Source organism: Arachis stenosperma, chromosome 8 (assembly GCF_014773155.1).
Source record: "Arachis stenosperma cultivar V10309 chromosome 8, arast.V10309.gnm1.PFL2, whole genome shotgun sequence".
Classification (NCBI taxonomy): Eukaryota; Viridiplantae; Streptophyta; class Magnoliopsida; order Fabales; family Fabaceae; genus Arachis; species Arachis stenosperma.
The window spans coordinates 5,951,244-5,974,434 of record NC_080384.1 but is presented as its reverse complement, the minus strand read 5'-3'; the positions used below and the strand labels follow the sequence as shown (position 1 = coordinate 5,974,434).

The following is a 23,191-nucleotide window of genomic DNA, read 5'->3' as shown; positions in this document are numbered from 1 at the left end:
GAGTTTTTGTTTTTTTATTTAAGAGAGAGAGTGTGTGTGCTTGGAATTGCTTGGTTGAATGGTGATTTTGGAGTGTGGAAACTGGAAAGGTAGTTTTAGAAAGGTATATGAAATGAGAATCAGTGGCGCTAGTAAAACTCTCGTGCCATTGCCAATTTTGCCATATGTACATACAATTATTTCGCGAAATGAAATATGAATTTCAGGAATCACAATTAATTCATGTGAGGTAGAAAGTGGAAACAAAACAAAAAAAGAAAATAAAAAGATGTAGCATAACATGATTATGATAATTGCTGTTTTCCTTTCTAACTGTAAAATAATGATGCAAGAGAAAGTTGAGGTGATGATGGATCCCATGTTTATGTTTGTTTTTTGGTATTTCATTTTCAATTCTAGTTTTTCTAGTGATATGATCTGGCTCTTGCTGGAACTCTCTTTGTCCCCATGCACACAGATTCCATCAACCCACCCATCCCCATTTCACTCCCTTTTTTTTTTAACTCTCTATTTTAATATTCTTAATTCTACCATCGTTCACTTTTTTTTTTTTTGGTACGGTATCAATTCTGGTAGATCAAATATTATTTTATTGTGAGATTTATTTAAGAGTTTGTTATTTATTAATAAATTATTAGATAAAATTTGAATTTAAAACTTATTTAAACGGATTATTGCAGCCAAAATTGGCATATGATCCTTCATTTTACAATAATGAAAATATGTTGCTATATAATTAAACAAGAACATTATGTATAAAAATATAAAATAAGATAAAAATATTAAAATATAGAAAGCAACAATAGAGTGAGTACAAGAAGTGGTGACTACCCTTGACGTGATTCCGTTTCTCTCTCTTTTCTCTTCTCTCTCTCTCAGTCAGGCAGGTGAGAGAACTGTGAACTCAACACCATACAAAGCTAGAGTCTTTAACACTGTCTCTTCCGATTCAAACAAATAAAACCTCTTTTTTCCCTTTCCATCTTTCTATCTATCTCTCTCTATCTGTTGGTGTAGTGGGACACTGCGTTTGATTAGAGATCTGTTTATTCAGGTAATTTAATTGGTTAGTGTCAAGTTGAAGGAGATGATTGGTTTTATGTTACTTTCACCAAAATTGGATTCAATTCAATTGAATAATTGATAGCTAGATAGATACTCAATCAACCTCACCCCTCTCGTAGTCTCAACTACCTGTACCTCTATTCATTGCTCTTCTCTAATTTTTTTTTTGCCCAATTTTTGTTTATTGTTTTTCCTTTTTTCTATCCCATGATTTTTGTTCCTTCCTTACTTAAGCAGGTTCTTCCCTTTGAAGTTCGCAATTTGAATTCCAGAGAAAGATGAAAGGTGCAGTACTGGTGGCTATTGCCGCTTCCATAGGCAATTTTCTTCAAGGATGGGATAATGCTACTATTGCTGGTAACACACTCAGATTCACTTCATTAGCATGCCCCTTTTGCCTGATCTGACATAATCAATCTTCAATTTCGGCTGATACTATGTTATTGTTCCCTTTTATTATGTTTTAGGTGCCGTTGTTTACATTAAGAAAGACCTTGCTTTGCAAACAACTGTGGAAGGGCTTGTGGTGGCCATGTCCCTCATCGGAGCCACGGTGATCACGACGTGCTCCGGTCCCATCTCGGATTGGCTTGGGCGCAGGCCCATGTTGATAATCTCATCATTGCTCTATTTTTTGGGTAGTTTGGTGATGCTATGGTCCCCTAATGTGTATGTGTTGTGCCTGGCAAGGTTACTTGATGGGTTTGGGATTGGTCTTGCTGTTACTCTTGTTCCTGTTTATATATCTGAGACTGCCCCATCTGAGATTAGGGGATCCTTGAATACACTTCCCCAATTCAGTGGTTCTGGGGGCATGTTTCTGTCCTATTGTCTGGTTTTCTGGTTCTCATTCAGTGCCTCTCCTAACTGGAGAGTAATGCTTGGGATTCTTTCCATTCCTTCTCTTTTTTATTTCCTGTTGACAATCTTTTTCTTGCCGGAGTCTCCCCGGTGGCTCGTCAGCAAAGGGAAGATGCTTGAGGCTAAAAAGGTTCTCCAAAGATTGCGTGGCAGGGAAGATGTGGCCGGTAACCCTGTCTTAAACCCATTTTGAATTATGATTCTGCAGAGATCTTGATGGATTTGAATTGTGATAGCCTTGCAACAATTGTAGCAATGATTGTATTGCAAAAAATCAAAGGAAAATACAGCTGATGAGGCAGCAATTGATGCCTCGATACACCTAGCAATAACAATTTTAAACCATCTTGTTAAGTTTATGTAGGAATTGGACAAATGTTAACTGTTATAGGAGATAATGGATGAAATTTACTATGGACTTAATCCATTGAAATCTCAAGCTGTATGTTGAAATGATTGGGGGATAGTTGTATCATATATATGCTTGCTTACTTGACTATGACATGAAAAGTGTGATTATTGTTATCCTGAAACACTCTGGGTTAGTAATACATGGATGTTCCAGTTTTTTCATTACAATACAACCTTCTTAATTGTCATAAATTGCTCTCATTGTATCTTGTAACTGCTTTATTGCGTGTAATTCATTTCATTGCATATTCTCTTACCTTTTTCATCTGTTACGATCAATCATTTTGTGAATTTGTTAATTTATACAGGTGAGATGGCATTGCTGGTTGAAGGTCTTGGGGTTGGAGGTGATACAACTATAGAAGAGTATATAATAGGCCCTGCAGATGAGGATGGAGAAGGTCAAATACAAACAGCAGAGAAAGACAAAGTCCGATTATACGGATCCCAAGCTGGCCTCTCGTGGTTAGCAAAACCTGTTACTGGACAGAGTTCTCTAGGTCTTGTGTCACGCCATGGAAGCATTGTCAACCAAAGCATGCCTCTCATGGACCCTGTTGTGACCCTATTTGGCAGCGTTCATGAGAAGCTCCCTGAACAAGGAAGCATGCGCAGCACCCTATTTCCACATTTTGGAAGCATGTTCAGCACAGCTGATCCTCATGCCAAAAATGAACAGTGGGACGAGGAGAGCCTACAAAGAGAAGGCGAGGAGTACGCATCAGAAGCGGGTGGAGACTCTGATGACAATCTGCAAAGTCCCTTGATCTCGCGTCAAACAACAAGCATCGAAAAGGAAATGCCACCTCCTCCTTCCCATGGCAGTATACTGAGCAGCATGAGACGTCACAGTAGTCTCATGCAAGGTGAACCAGTTGGTAGCACTGGTATTGGCGGTGGCTGGCAACTAGCATGGAAATGGAATGAGAAAGGTGAGGATGGGAAAAAGGAAGGAGGGTTTAAAAGGATTTACTTGCACCAGGAGGCTGGTCCAGTCCCAAGTAAAGGATCTGTTGTGTCGATTCCTGGCGAAGGTGACTTTGTCCAGGCTGCTGCATTGGTAAGCCAGCCTGCTCTTTACTCCAAGGAGCTTATTGGTGGGCAGCCAGTTGGCCCTGCAATGGTTCACCCATCTGAGACCGCTTCAAAGGGGCCAATTTGGAAAGCTCTTCTCGAACCAGGCGTTAAGCATGCATTGGTTGTTGGAATTGGAATACAACTACTTCAGCAGGTAATATGTGGTTACCTTTTATAGTTATCTTCTGCCTTTGCACGGTTAATTAGATAATGCTTTCTTTACATGGTATTTCATTCTAGGCTCTAGCACTTGAATGTACAATCGCTTGTGGACTGCTTGGTTTTGGCTTAATAATTTACAAAAAGAAAACATAAAACATAATTTTTCGAAAGATGTTGACATTCAAGATTTCGGGATGTGCTGTGATAAAATAGTAGTGGAAACTTTAAGATCAGCATTCTTACCTAATCAGACTGTTTGAGGAGTGATTTAGAAATATGCTTTCTTGTATTAGTAACAGAAATATATACTGTTGTTGTTTGACCTTATTCTTCCTGTCTGGATTTCTAGTTTGCTATTCCAGCTTTCAGCATTAACATGGTGGTCTGTCTGTTATCAATAACTAACACCAACTTCTATATTGGATGTGCAGTTTTCTGGTATAAATGGTGTTCTATATTACACTCCTCAAATCCTTTCAGAGGCCGGCGTTGAAGTTCTCCTTGCCGATTTGGGCATCGGCTCAGAGTCTGCATCTTTCCTTATCAGTGCTTTAACAACCTTGTTGATGCTTCCATGTATAGCCATAGCGATGAGGCTCATGGATGTTTCTGGCAGAAGGTATATTTTCTCTAAATTAATGTCAATGTCTTTGAAAAAGCTGTTTAGTATCTTGTTTTGTTCAACTTGATTTGTTCTCATTACACAAACCCTAATATTGCAGGCAGCTGCTGCTCACTACAATTCCAGTGCTGATAGTGTCACTCATCATTTTGGTCATTGGGAGCGTCGTAAATTTTGGCAGTGTTGTCCATGCAGCAATTTCAACTGTATGCGTTGTTGTTTACTTCTGTTGCTTTGTGATGGCTTATGGACCGGTTCCAAACATCCTTTGCTCAGAGATCTTTCCGACAAGGGTGCGTGGGCTCTGCATTGCCATCTGCGCTTTGGTGTTCTGGATCGGAGATATCATAGTGACATACACGCTGCCCGTGATGCTCAGTACTATAGGACTCAGTGGAATCTTTGGCATTTATGCGGTTGTGTGTTTGATCTCGTGGATATTTGTGTTTTTGAAGGTCCCTGAAACAAAGGGAATGCCCCTTGAAGTCATCACGGAATTCTTTGCTGTTGGTTCTAAGCAGGCTGTTGCTGCCAAGAATGAGTGACGGGATTCGTTGTATACATCTGCTATGTTTGTGGCTAAAGCCAAAATCTCTCATGTTTATAGATTTTGCTTGTCATTAAGTTTTTAATTGGAGGAGAATATGTTCTGGTTATCAAGCATATGGATGTATTTTTTCTTCTCTCGTATACTAAAATTTTGCATTTTATAGTGATAAAGCTTTTGATTTCAAGTCTGTGTTTATAATAAATTTATTCGAGAGGTGCACTGTGTCCAAGTGCGTAATGCTGATCCCGAGTATTAAAAGGTAGGAGACTCATTAGTTTCCTTTTGTTTTGTTTTTTTTTTTTTTTTGGTAATTAAGACTCCTTAGTTAAATTGCCATGGCTTGCTCTGTTGGCATCTTTTTCAATATTATTCCTTCATGGGTTTTGATCGGACTGTTCTAAAGGAAGTCAGGAACTTTATAAAAGAATCTGCCAATAATATCTTTTTTTTTTTTACAAAAATAAAACTTGGTAGTTTTGAATGTATTAAATTGAATACATTAAAATCTTTAATTTTCTCGAGTATTAACGAAATCTGTGTTATATAAATTATAAAGTACCTTTGATCTTTTGGATAAAAATCATTTAAAGTGAAAAAATGAATACAATTTCCAATTCCTACCTTTTTCTTTTTGGTTTTAAATCAAAGTAGCTTTATTTTATTTTTATTATGTTTAAATGTTCTTTGATTGAACATCACCCATTTTACAACATATGCGGTCTGCTTCCACTAACGCTAATTCCGTGTCAACAATGGAGTAAGTGCATTTATTCCCAACTTCCCAGGAATTCTCATGCTTAATCGAGTTAATTCGTTATTCTTAAATATGTTACAAACAGCGACAATTTTAATGCAAAGCCAAGTCACTCGGCACGAGAATTCGCATTAAAAACACTCGATGTTACACATGTTCTCATTCTTTCTAGTTTTTCCTCTCGGGTGTGTACGCATCAAGATATACGACGACAACACTGTAAAAATGGTCTTTCCCCCTTAGTCTCTCACAATTATCTGACGTAAAAGGTGAAACAGAGCAACAGCACAGCTCGACAATGTGCAGCAATTAAATTAATATTTACAGTGCTCATCTTTACAAATTCACAGTCCCAAAGTACCTCGATGAATATTGAATAGTGCAAAAATTTTGGCCACTTCCCATATATGTTGTCATGGAGATTCATAGCCCGCCAGAGAGAAAATTTAACTGGTAAAACAATGTAAGCAGAAGCTGTGTCCATCATTTAAAGATTCTAATCTTCTTGGGAAGACGATTTACCTTCCAAACTATTTAAGCCAATATCTGATTTGGAGGGCTTGGAATCAGGCACTTGATTGTTTACAGAGCTCTTCTCTGCAAGGGAGTTGAATGGCCTCTCAAATTCTCTAGCAGTGGCGGGATCTATTACTGCTTTCTTTAGTTTTTGCTCCTGCAAAATTCATGAACATAGATTTTATGTAGTGCACATGAGTTCGAAAATATAGAGTCAACCAAAAGCCAACTTCAGTGTCATATTCAAAACACCAAAAATTAACATGTTCATTCATGCTGCTAAATAAACTAAACTTGGTTTGACCATTTGGCTTGCGTATTCTTGTACATGGTGTATTTGCCCAGAACTAATTGTGATTAGATCAAACTAAATATCTAAAGATTAAAGAGTATCTATTTTTGCTCAGCTTCATATTTGGGTATATGACAGGATAAGAACATTGAAGAGTTGGCTACGCTAGCTGAAGATTTATGAGATTATATTAATATATTCAAGAGTAAATGGACAAAAGTACACATGAAAGAATTTGGAGTGGACAAAAATACATACCAAAGTTCATAAACATCAAAGTATATCCGAAAGATTGATTTTGATGGACAAAAGTACACCCCAGACCTTCCAAACCCATTAATGGCATGATACTTTTGTCCATCGAAAACAATATTTCGAGTATACTTTCATACGTACTTTTGTCCACGCCAAACTCTTTGATGGGTACTTTTGTTCATTTACTCTATATTCAATAAGGTGATTAAAGTTCCAAAATGCTACCGAGTACCATAAGGCTTACATTTTGTAGAGCTTCAAGCTTTCTTTGCAGCGCCTCATGCTCAGCCTGAATACGGAAAGGAACTCCATGCTTTTGATACACATTGTTTTGGGCTAGCTCCTCGTCAAGATCAGTGGCTGTGGTTGCAAAGGGATGATTTGCAGGAATCCACCTGATTGTATCAGGATCAGCATCTGGAGGAACAGTGTCTCCTTCCCTAAGGAACATGGTTGGTCGCTTCCACTGGTATGCACGTGATCTCCTTCTCTGGTGGATGGCTTGTTGCTCTTCGGTGAGTGTAACAGGTGCTAAACGATAAACCTTGCCACACATTTCAACAGTCGAGTTGCTTTTACCAACCTTGACCATTGGATTATTGAACGGGTCTTCATACTTAAGAGGCCTAGAACTGAAAATATGCATGTAAAAAATGTCAATAATATAGGCAAAAGAAATTATCGGCATAATCAGACAAACCGTGTGCTATATAATGTTAGATGTATTCATGTTGCTTTACCTAATAGCTTAAGCTTTTGTAAGAGTTGATTATAAACATTGTAATAAAGAATAGACTATGGCTGGAAGAATAGGAATTGAAATCTTGCCATTACGACACATTATCAAATCCCTAGGGTTGATCAATTTTGAGCATTCACCTAAAAAGCTTATGATTCTTGACACGAGGACAATATATTCAGTCTCACTACAACCTATTAACTAATCTAATTTCATAATCCAGAGTAAGAAGCTAGATAATTAATCAATTATTAAAAATTGAAAAAAGTGATAAGGATAGACATCATACATGCCTCTTCTATCGGATCTGAGTTGGCCACGCCTGACAAGATCAGCTACGGAGCCAGGGCGGTGGTTTCTTTGGGAGAATACTCTCTCTGCAAATGCTCTCACTCCCACAAACAAAACAAGAGCCACAACGCACATCCAAATCGGATACTTCATTCCACCGTCTCCATTAACCTGGTGGTCCAAATTTGCATTTTTTTTTCAATCTTTCAAAATATTAATAATAAATTGAAGTTATGAACGGGGAAGGAAAGCTTACCAGAAAGGAAAGAGGAGGAGGCGGAGGATTGAGGATGGAAGTAAATAGGTGATTGTGGAATTTTGCAACGGAATTAACGGAGTCTTGTCTGAGCTGGTTGGTGCGAGTGGTGATTAGGGAGCACCATTTGGAGATTCCGTTCCTAATTATACGAACACCATTGCCACCGCCACTGCCATGACTGTTGTTGCTGCTGCTACAGATGACGATGGAGGGCTACATACAATGTGTGAACAATTCATTACAACTCAATAAAACGAAATAGCAGGGAAATGAAGTAGGGTTTAGAAGAGAACTTACCGGAACCGAAAGAGTCCGAAACTGCAGTGTCCAAATTGAAGGCATGATATGTGATGTGATGTGCTCTAACCTCTCTGAGCTCAGTGAATAAATCAATGGCGGCCAATTTCTGCTTCAATATCAAAGTTCCATTCCATTACATTACTACCTCTTCGTGAAGCTCCAGCCACTAGGTAAAGTAAACTCGTAAAGCAACTGCCTCGCTGATTATGATTATTAATTTATTATTGTTACTTTCTTTCTTCCTCTTAAAAATAGATGCATGTCTAAAGCAGTGATAAAATCCACCTAAACAATGAGGCAGGAAAGGATCCGTGGCGCAATGGTAGCGCGTCTGACTCCAGATCAGAAGGTTGCGTGTTCGATTCACGTCGGGTTCATCTTTTGCACAAATACTCAAATCTCTATCATACAACTTGGGCCTGCATTGATCTAAATCTAATTCTAACCGGCCCATTAAACACAACATAATGGTACGGGCATTTTTTTGGTTGGATGCGTCTCAAACTTAATTATTTTTTTACTAATTATCCAGATTACCTTAAGCAGTGTTATTAGAACTGGTCCGATTCATCCGATCGGACTGGATAAAGAAGAGAACCGACAAGACCTAGTTTAAACTGGCTGGATTTGACTAAAATCGGTGAACCGGCAGATTTAATTTAACTCGAATCGAATTAAAATTTTTTTTTTTTCACGAGAAACATCGTTTCGATTAAAAAAAAACTAATTTGAGCTAAAAGAAACCCTAGCACCTCGAAGCCTCCATCCCCTTTCTCTGTTTTCTAAATCCATTCCCTTTCGGTCATAAGAGAGACCACTTGAGAGTTGAGAGTCTGAGACTGTGTGTGAGAGAGAGTGAGAGAGGCCTGTTCAACTAATGCCACCTCACCGTGCTCGCAGTCTCGCAACCGCACCACCCACCACAGCTAGCGCCACCTCCATCGAAGTCGAACATTCGAAGTTTCAAACGTCGTTGGCTCTTATGTGTCCGTCGCCACCTGCTACTGCTACTGCTTGTCGCCTTCGTTGTGTATCCAGTCGTCGTCGTCGCATTAATTTCTTCTCCAGTCTCCCTCTTTTCTACCGGCGGTGCATTAGCGAGGTATGTATTTTTATTTTTTTTAAGTTATTAAGTTTTAAATTTTCAATAATTTAGTATTTTAGTTAGAATTAATTGATTAATGATGTTGATAATCTATGTTGATTTCTATTTGATTTCTATTAGATTGTTGATTGTTCAATTTTTTGTAATATATTGTTGTTAGTAGGGGTGCACAGACCCGGCCCAGCCCGAAGGTCCGACCCGATTCCGAACACTTTAGGGGCTAATTTGGTGTGATTTCATTGGGTTTAGGGCCGGGTAAGGGTCTCAAAAATAGACCCGGTCATTATTTCGGGTTGGGTCCGGGCCATAGCTCGGGTCACCCGAAGTCGGCCCGGTGGCCCGGTCATCATACACAATTAATATTTTGTGTTATTAGTGATGGATCATGACTATTCTTATGTGGAATTTAAGTATTGTAAACCTTAATATTTTGTGTTATTAGTCATTATAAGATTATAAGTTAATGTTTTATATTTAGAATGCATAAGACTTTAGACTAATGCATAATATTGTGTTATTTGTATTGATTTAAATATTTGGTATTATTAGACAATATTAGTATTGATTGTGGTTATGCTTTAATTTTAAAGAAGGGTTGGTTCTTGTTTTATTTTTCTAAGTGAATTTTACCATGTTAAATAATGGTTGGAGTCTTGGAAATTTTGATATTTTTACATGCTAGCTTACAAGAAGGTATCAACGTAATGTAATGTTAACGGCCCAGTTTTTACCCGGTATAATTGTGGCCCGAAAGTGTATTGGTTTCATCGGATCTAGGATCGGATTCGGATCTAATAAATAGACCCGGTGTATATTTCGGGTCGGGTCTGGGTCCCATCAACCCCGACTTCACCCGCCCATGTGCACCCCTAGTTGTTATATATGTTGATTATGTATGTTGATTTTTGTTGGAAAAAAATTTTTAATTCGTATTTGGAAATTGAGTTGGGGATAGAGCGGGATGAGTTTTGATCCCTTTTTCGATGCCCGCGACAGAGCCATGATTTATGTTTGATTTCTGTTTAGTTTGTTGATTGTAACACCCCGTTACTCTAAGCCTTACCTCTAGCCGTAAAGTAAGGGATAACAAAGTGTCACGACAGTTTTAAAGCTTATAATATATAATATATATCCAAGAATTTATATAACTGGAAGCCCGATGAAGGAATAAAGCTCAAACATAAAACAGAATTACGAAACGCGAAACGTTCACACACGATAACTAAACGCATAAGCACGGACAAAACAAGACATAATATATATAAAACCATGTAGATAGCTCCAGCATACACAAGGTAATATATATATATATACAAAAAAGATGACTAGTCATAACCTGCAGAGTTTAGGCTGGCTAGTCAAACTGAAATACAAAATAGTTTTATAAGTTTAAAACAGCTTATACAACTTATTTTTCAAATCAAGCCTCTAAGGCGATAAAGTCTAAAATAAAAAGGTGAAAGAGAGTACTACAACAAATAATCAAGATACAAAGAGATATCAAAAGATCCTCCTCTCTGTCACCATCCCACAACTCACCAAAATGGGTTACGACCTGCATCTGAAAAATAACAAAATATGATATGAGAACCGGAGGTTCTCAGTATGGTAATAGTGCCCAATAATGTAAGATATAAGATTTTGGGACGCTAGATGCAACCCTAGAACTTCACATCGATGCAGAATATTCAAGCTTAAAACAAAATAAATAACTTAAACAGTAAATAGGGTATTCTAACTTAAGGGATTTCTAATTAACATAGCACCGCTATCCCACAGCCTTCACTAGCTTAACCTCCATGCGATTCCATCGCCACCACCTACCGAACCTCCTCAATCCTAGCAGAAAATACAAGTAATGCAGACAAGTAAAGCACAATAAAGTATATCTACAACAATTAGAACAATTAGCAAGTAAACATGTGGTTCATTTAGGCATAACGGAAATTAAGCAAAGCAAATAAACATGTAGAAGATGCATATGATGAATGCCTTTCCTATTGGCTCGTGATATCACTTGTCGGTCTATAAATGCCAACTCGACACATCCTCCCAGATGTAGCCTTTCTGCCACGCCAGGGATATAGGCCCTGCACACTTATGCAGCAGAGAAGGTTATGCGAGCGGGATACTACCCCAACCCTCACATCTCAATGTTAGCGGGATTAACCACCGACCTTACACCGGCGCCGCGACCTCGACAAGCGGGATTAACTAACTGTCCTTGCCAGGCGCATAGCGTCTCAACAATATCAGTATACATCAATAGGTTTTAGTGATCACTCTTAGTATTCAATAAATTTTTCAGTCATCTCCGAGTCCCCGACTCGTCATAACCATCATTTCATCCTTGATTTCACAAGTTTATCATCAACTTTTAAGTTCTCATCATCATCATCAATATAGTACTCTAACTGCTCACTTACAACTTCAGAAACCTAAGTCTCCGTCTTCTAAACTCATACAGAATTTCACCAATTTAAGTCACTGACTTTTCTCTATTGTCTTTAGACATAAATGCTAGATATTAGCCTTAAACAGTAATGAAAAAAAGTTTAAAAAGCTAGAGAATCCTAATGAAGAAAAACCATTTTTCTGTAAAATAAGGTCTGTGCATACGCACACCCTTGCCGTGCATACGCACACGTTGAAAAAGAACGTGTCCGAGTACGCGGCACCCTACTCGCGTACGCGAGTGTTTTAATCTGAATGGAATGCTCGCGTCGTGTGTACTGGGTTGCGTACGCATGCTGTATGGAGTTTAGTCATAATTGGTGGTATGGTATAGCTTGTGAGTAAGGTTGACAACAATGTTGAGGAGTTTAGTCATAATTGTGTACTTTATGGGTGGATTGTAACCATAAGAGACCGAAGGAGGTTGTTGCCATGAAGGTTGAATATAAGCATGTGGCTCCTCCCCAACTTGGATTCCATTCCCATAATGTGATCCCTCATTGAAGCTTCCATTTCTTACAACATAATTGTAACCAAACTCATAAGCAAAAGGATAAGAATTCATAGTAAAAAGGATAAATAAAAAAAAAACTATTAAGAAGCAAAGAAACAAGAACCTAACTAGTGACTCAAACAAGCTAACAAACAAAGAGCAAACTATTCACAATATTAACATATGTACAATAACCAATAACAAGCACACATTGCGATTCTCCGGTAACGGCGGCAAAATCTTGAAAGAAGGTTACCGTCGGTTTAGAATTTTCACACAAAAATAATCTCGTCGAAGTATAGATCTAAACCAACAAACAACCTCAATCAAAGTTTAATTTTGGTTGTCACATGTTCAACCCATAAAAATAACCGAGAGTATTACTCCCGGGTCGTTCTCCCTATGAATTGTAATCGAATACTTAATTATTGGTTATGAGTTTCACGAGGTGGATTGATGATAAGACTTGAAATTAAATGGCAAGAAATTTAAATGACAAGAAAATAAATCAAACAACTAAAGATAACAAATACTAAAAAGGCATTCATGGTAAAGATTGAGAATCAAGCTTTTCCATCCTAGTCATTAATCATAACACAATAATTATCAAGAGCTAAGCCTATTACGTTATCTACAATATTGGGAGAAAGTCAAATATGTCTAGTTAATCCCAATCCATAAGTAATGTCAATGAAAACAAGATTAAACTAACAACTCTAGATCACCAATCTAAATTGGGTATCAATGACTCAAGATTGCCTAATTTCTCTTTCCAAGTCAAGAATACTCAAACATCTACTCTAAAACTAACCTAAGTATTTTATCAAACACTTGGTGTATATAAAAATGAAAAGCATATTAAATTGCAAAAATAATAAAATCTACTACTACTAAATGCAAGAAAATAACAACAATAACTCAACAAGCATCAAAGAAACATAAAAAACATCAAAATTGTATTAAAGAAAATCCAAATTAACAAGAGTTCATAAATATAAAAGTGACATAAATGAAAAATTAACAAGGCAAACTAAGAAACTTGAGGCAAAAGAATAAGGAAAGGTAAAAGAAATTAAATGAAAATAAGAATTAAACCCTAAATCTAAGAGAAATTGACCTAAATCTATCCTAATTTTAGAGAGAGGATGGAGCTTCTCTCTCTAGAAAACCACCCTAAAACATGTTTCTAACCTAACCTATTTGCTCTCTCCTTCATCCTTCTTGAATTTGGCCTCTAATAGCTTCAGAAATGAGTTGGATCTAGGCCAGAGTGAGTTCAGAAATTTCCCCAAGCGTGTTTCTTTATGAGATCACGTGACAATTGTCACGCGTACGCATCGCTTGACAAATCTCTGGTCACGCGTATGCGTGGGTCAAGCGTACACAGAACTAGGCAGATTTTTAAAACTTTATTTCTTCACAAATTCTTCACTTTTACATGCTTTTTCTTCATTCCTTCAATCCAATCTTTACCTTTTAAGCCTGAAATCGCTAAACAAATACATCAACGTATCAAGTGGAATTAAAGTGATTTAAATATATCAATTTAAAGGTCTAAAAAGTATGTTTTCACTCTTCAGCATAAATTAGGAGACATTCACAAAACCATGCTATTTCATTGAATAAATGTGGGATAAGTTGATAAAATTCTCTAAATTCAACACAAGATAAACCCTAAAATTGGGGTTTATCACTCTCTCCACCCAAAATTAGGGTGATTCCTCCATCTCTGATTGAATATATTCGAATAGGGATCATTATTGGGATTTCTGGAGGAATTTTCCATATAATTAACTTGCTTAAGAATGGGTTGAGCATAACCATAGTTCTCCTCTTGGTTGAAGTCTCCACTCATGTCATAAGATGTATCTTGATTTTTAATAGCTTAAACTTGCATCTCACTCAAGTGTTGAGTAACCATACTGATCTGATGTGACATAATCTTGTTTTGAGCTAGAATGGTATCCATGGTGTCCACCTCCATAACTCCTTTCTTCATAGGATTCACTGGATTTCTCTCAGAAGAGTATAGATATTGGTTGTTAGCAACCATCTTAATAAGCTCATTAGCCTCTTCAGGTATCTTCTTCATATGCAAATAACCTCTTGTGGAATTATCCAGAGATATTTTTTCCATCTCAGAGAGGCCATCATAGAAAATCTGCAGCTTGATCCAGTCTGAAAACATATCTGGGGGACACTTTCTAATTATCTGCTTGTATCTTTTCCCGATTTTATAGAAAAACTCACCATCTCTATGCCTGAAAGTCTGGACATCCACCCTTATCTTAGTCACCTTCTGAGATGAGAAGAATTTAGTTAGAAATCCATTAACCAATGAAACGGCAACCACAACAAAAACCTATACACATGATATTAAATAAAAGCATTAGCACATAAGTAGACTTTGCAAATCTGCAATTCAAATTCCTCATACAACAAAGATCCTTGTTCTCATGTTAAAAATCTAAGGTCTCAGCATTAAAATTTTGAACATTAAGAAAAACAAAGATAGCCAATAGTAGCAGTGGCATCCACTTGTAAGAAAGTTGAAATAAACATTTTCAGTCATTTAATAATACTACTAAACCTCAAACTAAACATTCTAAGCTCCATCCTCATCTTTTCTTCTCTTAACTAATAAGTCATAACTTCAGTCAATATTCGCATACCTCATGCAACCTAACTATATTTGGGTGTCTGACAACCTAATGTACCTTCGCCGATGGTTCTACCAACCTCATACTTGCCGATCTTATTTCTCACCTTTTTCATTGTTTCGCAACGATCATTCGCATCTCCTCCATTATCAACTAAATTTTTCTTCCAACAGTAAACAAAAGAAATAAGAGCTAGAAGAGTACACACACACACACCTCATGCAACCTAACTATATTTGGGTGTCTGACACACACACACACACACACACACACACACACACACACATACACACACACTGCACACACACACACACACACACACACACACACACACACACACACACACACACACACACACTGCACGCACACACATACACCTCATGCAACCTAACTATATTTGGGTGTCTCACATACACACATATACACCTCATACAACCTAACTATATTTGGACACACACACACACACACACACACACACACACACACACTCTGCACGCGCACGCACGCACACACATACACCTCATGCAACCTAACTATATTTGGGTGTCTCACATACACACATACACACCTCATACAACCTAACTATATTTGGGTGTCTGACACGCACGTGCACACACACACACCTCATACAATCTAACTATATTTGGGTGTCTGACACGCACACACACGCACCTAACTATATTTGGGTGTTTGACACTCACACGCATGCACGCGCGCGTGCGCAGAGAGAGAGAGAGAGAGAGAGAGAGAGAGAGAGAGAGAGAGAGAGAGAGAGAGAGAGAGAGAGAGAGAGAGAGAGAGAGAGAGAGATGACGACGACGACGACGACTGACTGACCAAGTAACCTTCGCGACAGCGACGCCACGGGGTCAACGCTTTCTTCATGCGACGGCGACGAGAAGAGGAATGATAAGAAGAGTTCGACGATAAGAAGAGTGCAACGGCACCCGCAGTCTATCCTTGCCGACGGCGACAGCACCCTCTACCAGAGGAGAAGAGTTCAGCACTGAGGGATGGTGATGCTGGCTGGGTTTAGGGTTAGGTTTCTCAGAGAGTAAGAGAAAGGGGAGTGAGCATGGTTTTTGTTCTAATTGTTATAAAAATAATACCAGCCATAGTACAATGACCACTAAATTTTTTTCATTAAAAGTAATTTTTTTATATTTTAATAAAAATAATACCAGTCATAGTATTATGGTCACTAAATTTTTTTTATTAAAAGTAGTTTTACTTATATTTTTAATGACAATAAAAATAATTGCCATTATAATATATAATATTAATGACAAATATATAATAGCCACAAAAACATAACTTAAATAAAAAATAGCAGTCATTGTATTATTATTGCTAAAAATTTGTCGCTAAAACTAATTATTCTTGTAGTATGTCCTCATAAAAGTTTCTATCCTTGATCATGCTCTCTAGAAAGAAGGGATAAGTACTTTTTTCGTCCCCAACGTCTGGGGTCAAAATCGATTTCGTTCCCAATCTTTTTTTCTTATTAAAATCATCCTCAACTTTACAAAACGTTATAAAATCATCCTTTTGTCCTTAAACAACATTTTTTGGACAATTTTGCCCTTTTACAAAAATAAAAACAAAGAAAAAATGTTACCCTCTTCACACTACCCTCACCACTAACTCTATCATGTCTCACCTCTCTCTCTCTCTCTCTCTCCCCTTATTTCTGCAACCGCCTTGTTCTCAACCCAACCACTCCCACGCCATCAACAACTCAACCGCCGCCTTGTTCTCATGATGGCCCAACCACTCCCGCGCCACCAACAACTCCACCGTCACCAAGATCCAAGATCCTCAAGATCTATTCTGAAGCCATGGCAGCTGCTAGGTTAACCACTTGCGCCGCGGTGGCTTCCATGTCCTCGCTTTCCGATCGCGCCGCCCATGCCGATTTTTCTTTTCGCTTCCCGTTCTTCTCTTCTTCACCTTTCAATTTGCCTTCGCCGTCCGACCCTGCTTCCGATTCTAAGACGTAGCCGCCTCCCCCCTGATGTACCTAACAAGTCCGGCTTCGACCCGGAATCGTTAGAAAGAGGAGCCAAAGCCCTCCGTAAAATTAATAGTTAAAATTGTTTTAAAATTATTTTTAGTGCTGATTTTGTGGGGGTTTTGTTTCTCTGTTCCTTAACTGAAATCAATCTTGAAAACAGTTGAAGCTGAGATAGTACTGTTCAAAATGGTTATCAAGTATCCTCGATGCAGCATCAGGAGGCAATCAGCATATGCTGATGCAGAGGTAATTTCCCCCCACTACCATATAAAGTTGGTGATTTGAGAATTTCTACTTTTTGGCTCATTGTGTCTCTGAGAAAGTTTGGGTTGTGTGTGATGTGATGTGTTTCTATCGATTGCTTGTAGCTGATACATAATTAGTGGTATATCAAGATAGTTGTGTAGTTAGAATGTTCACAAGCGTTTTTCCCAATAGTTTGGCTAAGGTTGTACAGCTTATGTAAACGTGAATAGCATATTCATCGTGCTATGTTTTGTAATTGGATACCCAATTGTTTCGGCTTCAGGTGAAATAATTTTGTTAATTTCTATTTTCTATTCTTTATTTAAAGTATTAATCTTCAAATTTGAGCATTTAATTGATGTTGGTGCGGGAGTGTTGATTTTGTTCAACCGATTGGGTTATATTGTTCAACCATTCAGATGCTGATTTTAATGTATGAAGAGTTAGCAGGATTGGTGTTAGAGTTAAAGGTAGTAAGTGGTATAGTGGTGGAAGTGGTGGTGGTGGTGGTGAAGAGAGAGAGAGGTGGTGATGGAGAGGGAGAAGAAGATGGAGAAGGAGGTGGGAGCAGTGGTGGTGGGGTGGCGGAAAGGGAGAGAAGAGAAAGACCGAAAGAGAGTGAGAGATACGCCAGGGATGGAGAGGGTTTCTTTTGTTTTTTAATACTAGTTTTAATATTTTTTTATTTTTGTAAAATGATAAAATTGTCCAAAAAATATTGTTTATGGACAAAAGGATGATTTTATAACGTTTTGTAACGTTGAGGATGATTTTAATAAAAAAAGGTTGGGGACGAAATTGATTTTGACCCCAGACATTGGGGATGAAAAAAGTACTTATCCCTAGAAATAATGTCTGGACTGAAGTGGATTATTATTTTTTTTTATCAAGAATCACATTGTTATTCGAGGGAAGACCAGTTTCACACTTTACTCTATCAATGTGCTACAGCCACCCCCCAGGTCCCAATACTCAGTAGTGCCAGGCTGCCAGCTTTGAACCAAGCTCACTTGAGTTAAAGTACAAGCTTCTAACCAACAAGCTACTTGGGAAGCTAGCTGCTACAACCACCCCAAGTCCAGGACAAAATCCAACCTAAAGAAACTAGGCTATATTGGGTGGGAGAACTCTCTATAACGTGAAGTTTACTTATTTAGCTTGACGTATAAGACATGATACAAAGGCAGGGTTCTCTAAGGTGGCATAACATGAGAGTAGGAATGTGGAATGCTTTCCCCCCTCCCCCTCCCCCTCTTTCTCTTCCATAAAATTAGCATAAAGTCGCAACTCTTATTATTATTATTTATTTGGCAAAAAGAATGGAGCACTTACTTTATGCTTATGAAGGTGGGATTCTTGTTTTGTTATGATACCCGTATATTTCAGATGTTTTATAGGAGTAAGTTAATATACTAAAGTTGTCGATTAAAAAACTTTTTTATACAAAATATATAAATTTAAGTTTCTAATAATTTTGTTACATATTTATTAAAATAATAAAAATTTTACTAATAATAATTTTAGTCTGTGAAGCATGGGCACTTTACTGAATTTTGTGTCCGCGTATCAGACACATGTAGGATGCGATATTCGTTCAACACGTGTGTCTGATATGTTCAACTCTGTCTTAATAAAAAAATAAAAAATTATTTTTCAGACACACTTAAATATAATCACGTGCCAGCGTATATAGCTTTATTCTTAACGTTATTGTTGAAATAAATTTAGAAATAGTATATATTATTATTTATTAAAATAATTTTTTTTAAATATTTTATATAATTAAAATAAAATATTAAAAATAATTAAAAAATTAATTTATATTTTAATATCAATAAAATATCAAAATATCATTATAATTTATCTAAAAAATACTTTATATTTTATATATAAGCGTATTCGCATGTCTTATAAGATTTTAAAATTCGTGTATCGACGTGTCTCGTATCATGTTATGTACCGTGTATGTGTCGATATCCGTGCATCATAGATCTTAACATACATCCCGAAACAAAATCTTATTTTATATCCAATGAATTTGAAGAAAACGGAAACAAAACATGGCTTTGATTAGAAATTAACAAGGTAGTGATAATAAAATAAAAGCAGCAAAATGTATGGTTATTAGTAATGGAAATGGAACACCATCTCTATAGTTAGGTAAGGACAAGAAATAAAACCTTGCAATGGAAATTGGAATCACTTTTAGCCAAAAGTCAAGGAGCATATTTAATGATATCTAGCATCTTAGAATATTAAGCTCCATTTCCTGTCCCAATTATTTAATTATTGACTACAAGTGGGAATTCAACTTCTCTTTAACATCACTGGATTTTGGTTAGGACAAATTTGCTTCATTTAGTTATTAAATTATACACCCATCTATTGCCATATATGGCTCTACCTTTTTTGTAGTCATACATTATAATATTTGTGATTTTTATGAAAACAGGTTCGAAATAGGTTATCTGCACTAATATAATTCATAATACAGTTGTACCTTTATAAATTCAATAACAAGAGAAATAACATCACTACAAAAGGCTTCATTGTTGCCTTCATGGTTGGTCTAGACGAATTTGTGCAGTAATCAAATCATAAGAAATCCTACACGTGATAAAGAAATAAAGGAAAATATTTTTTAGATCTTGTTGCAAATCATACTGGAAGGACTTTATGTCCTAGATCATGTTCAGGGATGGGAAAAAGACAAAAGCAATGTATTGTAGTGGGATTGATCCTGAGTGTAACTTTCACATCTTTAATCTCACGATCCCCATGTAGTGGCCCGAAAATAATTAAATTAAAGTATGATGGCGATTTTATTTTATTATTATTATAAATTTTGTTTTTATAAATTTAGACGTGTCAAGAGCGGGTAAACTTTATAGGTTTCATCATGGTGGAGAAACCGGACAATGTCTTGTACACTGGTTCGAAACATCACAACGTGACTAAATAAGAATTTTCAATTGTTCACTTGTAGAGTCAACTTAAAAGTGTATTTGGTGTAGTGGTGGTGGATTTAGCACTGAAATACCACTTGAGAATGTTCTTGTTTGGAATTGACTTTGTGGTCATTCATTTCAGAGAGGTCTTCTACAACAACCAGGACATCACATTGCGAATTGAGCTGTGTTTGTGCCTTTGTTGACTACTTGACTCCTTCAAAGTGTCGTATATGGCAAGGCAATGAATGCATCACAAGAATCCCAAACGCATCAATAAGACACTCCCTTTATCAACAAGGTTTTATTATTAGTGGTTTCATGATACTTGTGTGCATGTGTTACCAACACCAAGGGAGAAAAAGGGTCTCTCCATGTATAAACCAACATAATTGTGTAAATCCAATAATGACAGTGCATTTTGCAGGAGGCTATTTGACATTGCATTACATTATTAAAGTGTCAACATCATGTTAGTGGGAGTGACTTTGTCTAGGGTAGGATCCTGGAAAGCACAAAAATAAAGCTTTGGAGAGGGTCCCAAAATTCTTTTCTCCACTCCTTTTCCCTCCTGGCAACTGCAGAGCTCGGAAGATTCCCGATCCAGATGCATTCAATTCAGAAATATGATCATGCCGTCCATTTGTTTACCACACTTTTCCTATTTTGATAATAGTATTGCCGACATATATATATATATATATATCCCTTGTCTAAGTAACAAACAATTATACGATTTCGTTTCTCCCTTTCAATCAAATCATAAATTACAGTAACCAAATTCAAGCGGGTTGATCTACCCTATGCAAATAAGCAGTGCTACTTTCTTACATGCGAAAGCACAAAATACAAATGCAATAATAATTCAGCTGATGATGCTATTTACAATCCTAAGTAATTAATCCTACAGTGCTATTAGCCTATTACACACGGAATTGAATTACTAAATTTTATAGATAGAATACACATAAATATGAACATGATTAGGAAAAAGAAATTGGAGAAAAGGATGAAGCTAAGGTAAAAACCTATTGGCATGATCGCCGCTTACCTTGAATGTGGAATCCGATTCCGGTGGCTGAGAGGCGGTGGCGGTGGTGCTCGAGCTCGCGGGTGCTGGAAAACCACCGCACTTGTTGCATCTCGGAACCACCAGAATCTGACGGCACGATGGACACGATGAATGCGACCTCAGCCACGCGTCGATACACGACACGTGGAAGCCATGGCCACACTGAGGCAGCACTCGGATCTCATCTCCGGCTGTGAACTCCGCCAGGCAGATCGCGCAGTCGGAGAACTTGCCAGCCGACTCGACTGTGGCGGTGACCTTGGGGAGAGAGCTGAGTACCTTCTTCTTGACACCTTTGTTGGCAGCTGCGGGAAGCGAGGGAGTAGCGGCGGCGGAGGAGGATGAGAGGCGGAGGCGGCGGAGACAAGCGCAGCGAGCTACAGCGACCAGTCCGAGAACGCAGATGAGAGCGCAGATGAGGGCGGCGAGGATGACGACGAAGTCGGAGTCGACGACGGAGGGGGCGTTGTCGGTGGTTGACGAGTTGCGCTCGCCTAAAATTCTCAAGGGACGAGTCATGTGCTTGGTGTTTTGGTTTCTATCTCAATTCTCAAAGAGAGAGAGTGAGAGATTGATTTGTGTCTCGGTTTGGGTTTGGGTTTGCGTTTGCGTGGGATTAGCACTATAACTCTTATAAGTAACAACTACTGGTCCCACTTCTTTTTCTCCTTTATTATCACTGCAGCTGGCATTTCATTTCTAACTTCTATCTTTCGCATGCTTTCTTTGACAAAATTAATCTCTTAACTAATTTAGGAAGAATGGACAAAAGTAAATATAAATTTTTATAGGTAAATAAATATAGGGAAGTGCTAAGAGAATAATGATCATTTTGAACAATATAAATAATCACTAATTAAATATAAGTACATTACACTTTAATTTAAAATTACTCATTAAATTTACTCTTTTAACCTTATTAATTCATATTGTTCACATATTGTTCAATAATGTTATTAGTTATCTATACTTTTTCATAAATATATCATTTAATTTTTTGATAAGTTATCTGTAGGTTCAATTTTTTCGTTATAGAACTAAGCAGCATGATGTGTTTCGATATGGAACTTGAGCGTGCTAGACGAAAGAGTGGGACAGCTTTATGTCACTGTCAGAGAAGTAGAAATCGTATGGTCCGATTTATTTGTTTTGGAAAAATATGCAAAGAACTCAAAGAGTTCGATTTTTCCAAAACTGGAATTTAAATTTCACAACTTACAAATCGGACCATGGGTATTATATATATATATATATATATATATATATATATATATATATATATATATATATATGAATTTTTATATAAAGAATAAAAGGAAGTTGGACCATGGATATTGTGTTATATATGAATTTTATATAAAGAATTAAATGAAGTCGCATGGTTCGAGTTAGGTTTTATAACATAATCAGGTCAAAATAAAAAAATCATTTACATTCCTAACTTTAATTTCTAACAATAATAATAACAATTAACTTCCTAACAATAATAATTATAATTATAAAAAACTAAAAAAATTTCCAAAAAAAAAACTACATAATCTAGTAAAAAAAAATCATTTACATAATTATAATTATGTAAGAATAATAACAATTAACTTCCTAACCATGATAATTATAATTATAAAAAACTAAAAAAATTCAAAAAAAAAGATAACATAATCAGATAATAATAATAACAACTATTTACACTCCTAAATTCAATTTTAGCAACAATAAAAATAATAACCAACTTCCTAATAATAGCAATTTTAATTAAAAAATACTAAAAAAATTCTAAAAAAATATTATTAGTCATCACGGCTACACCAATAACAAACATTCAATGTTCTCACAACAATATTAAAAAAATTTTAAAAATAACTTACATATTTTAAATAACTGAAATAATGTATGATATGAAATTTAGGACGACCTACATCTCTACATTTCTTTTTTTTTTTTTTTTGACATTTTGAAATTACTTTCACCATGCAAAGTAAGAACCAGAAGGAATAAAAAAGAAGAAGCAGTAGCTCTTCTTTGGAGGAATGGAATAAAAGTGAAAA

The 23,191-nt window shown here is 36.8% G+C and overlaps 3 protein-coding genes and 1 non-coding gene across 6 annotated transcripts; 2 read left to right on the top strand and 2 right to left on the bottom strand.

Annotated features, from left to right (window-relative positions):
* Positions 1-820: 820 nt before the first annotated feature.
* Positions 821-4,932, top strand: LOC130944310 (monosaccharide-sensing protein 2-like). 3 transcript variants are annotated; one of them, XM_057872580.1, is made up of 6 exons: positions 821-1,054; positions 1,303-1,422; positions 1,533-2,093; positions 2,646-3,568; positions 4,008-4,195; positions 4,299-4,932. In XM_057872580.1, exons 2-6 carry the CDS (start codon positions 1,344-1,346, stop codon positions 4,741-4,743), a joined length of 2,196 nt encoding a protein of 731 aa, XP_057728563.1. In that variant the 5' UTR covers positions 821-1,054; positions 1,303-1,343; the 3' UTR covers positions 4,744-4,932. The 3 variants fall into 3 exon arrangements, with proteins under 3 accessions (XP_057728563.1, XP_057728564.1, XP_057728565.1); XM_057872581.1 differs by having other exon boundaries at positions 1,300-1,422; XM_057872582.1 differs by having other exon boundaries at positions 869-887.
* An 833-nt stretch (positions 4,933-5,765) lies between these two features.
* LOC130944951 (protein MULTIPLE CHLOROPLAST DIVISION SITE 1) lies at positions 5,766-8,361 on the bottom strand. Its single transcript, XM_057873557.1, has 5 exons — positions 8,152-8,361; positions 7,852-8,067; positions 7,594-7,766; positions 6,810-7,197; positions 5,766-6,175 (listed from the first exon to the last, which is right to left on the bottom strand). Exons 1-5 carry the CDS (start codon positions 8,194-8,196, stop codon positions 5,999-6,001), a joined length of 999 nt encoding a protein of 332 aa, XP_057729540.1. The 5' UTR covers positions 8,197-8,361; the 3' UTR covers positions 5,766-5,998.
* Positions 8,362-8,459: 98 nt separating this feature from the next.
* On the top strand, positions 8,460-8,531 carry TRNAW-CCA (transfer RNA tryptophan (anticodon CCA)). Its single transcript has one exon. It is a non-coding gene; the product is annotated as a tRNA-Trp (tRNA).
* Positions 8,532-20,921: 12,390 nt separating this feature from the next.
* LOC130943467 (RING-H2 finger protein ATL80-like) lies at positions 20,922-21,748 on the bottom strand. The gene has a single exon (XM_057871358.1). The coding sequence runs from the start codon at positions 21,663-21,665 to the stop codon at positions 21,090-21,092; it is 576 nt and encodes a 191-aa protein (XP_057727341.1). The 5' UTR covers positions 21,666-21,748; the 3' UTR covers positions 20,922-21,089.
* Between the last annotated feature and the right edge of the window lie 1,443 nt (positions 21,749-23,191).

Coding starts and splice junctions, on each gene's coding strand:
- LOC130944310 (XM_057872580.1), top strand. CDS start 1,344: ATGAAAGGTGCAGTACTGGTGGCTATTGCCGCTTCCATAGGCAATTTT. Junction 2,094..2,645: donor TGGCAGGGAAGATGTGGCCG/GTAACCCTGTCT, acceptor TAATTTATACAG/GTGAGATGGCATTGCTGGTT. Junction 3,569..4,007: donor GAATACAACTACTTCAGCAG/GTAATATGTGGT, acceptor TTGGATGTGCAG/TTTTCTGGTATAAATGGTGT.
- LOC130943467 (XM_057871358.1), bottom strand. CDS start 21,665: ATGACTCGTCCCTTGAGAATTTTAGGCGAGCGCAACTCGTCAACCACC.
- LOC130944951 (XM_057873557.1), bottom strand. CDS start 8,196: ATGCCTTCAATTTGGACACTGCAGTTTCGGACTCTTTCGGTTCCG. Junction 7,767..7,851: donor CTCCTCCTCTTTCCTTTCTG/GTAAGCTTTCCT, acceptor TTGGACCACCAG/GTTAATGGAGACGGTGGAAT. Junction 7,198..7,593: donor AGATCCGATAGAAGAGGCAT/GTATGATGTCTA, acceptor GCATATTTTCAG/TTCTAGGCCTCTTAAGTATG.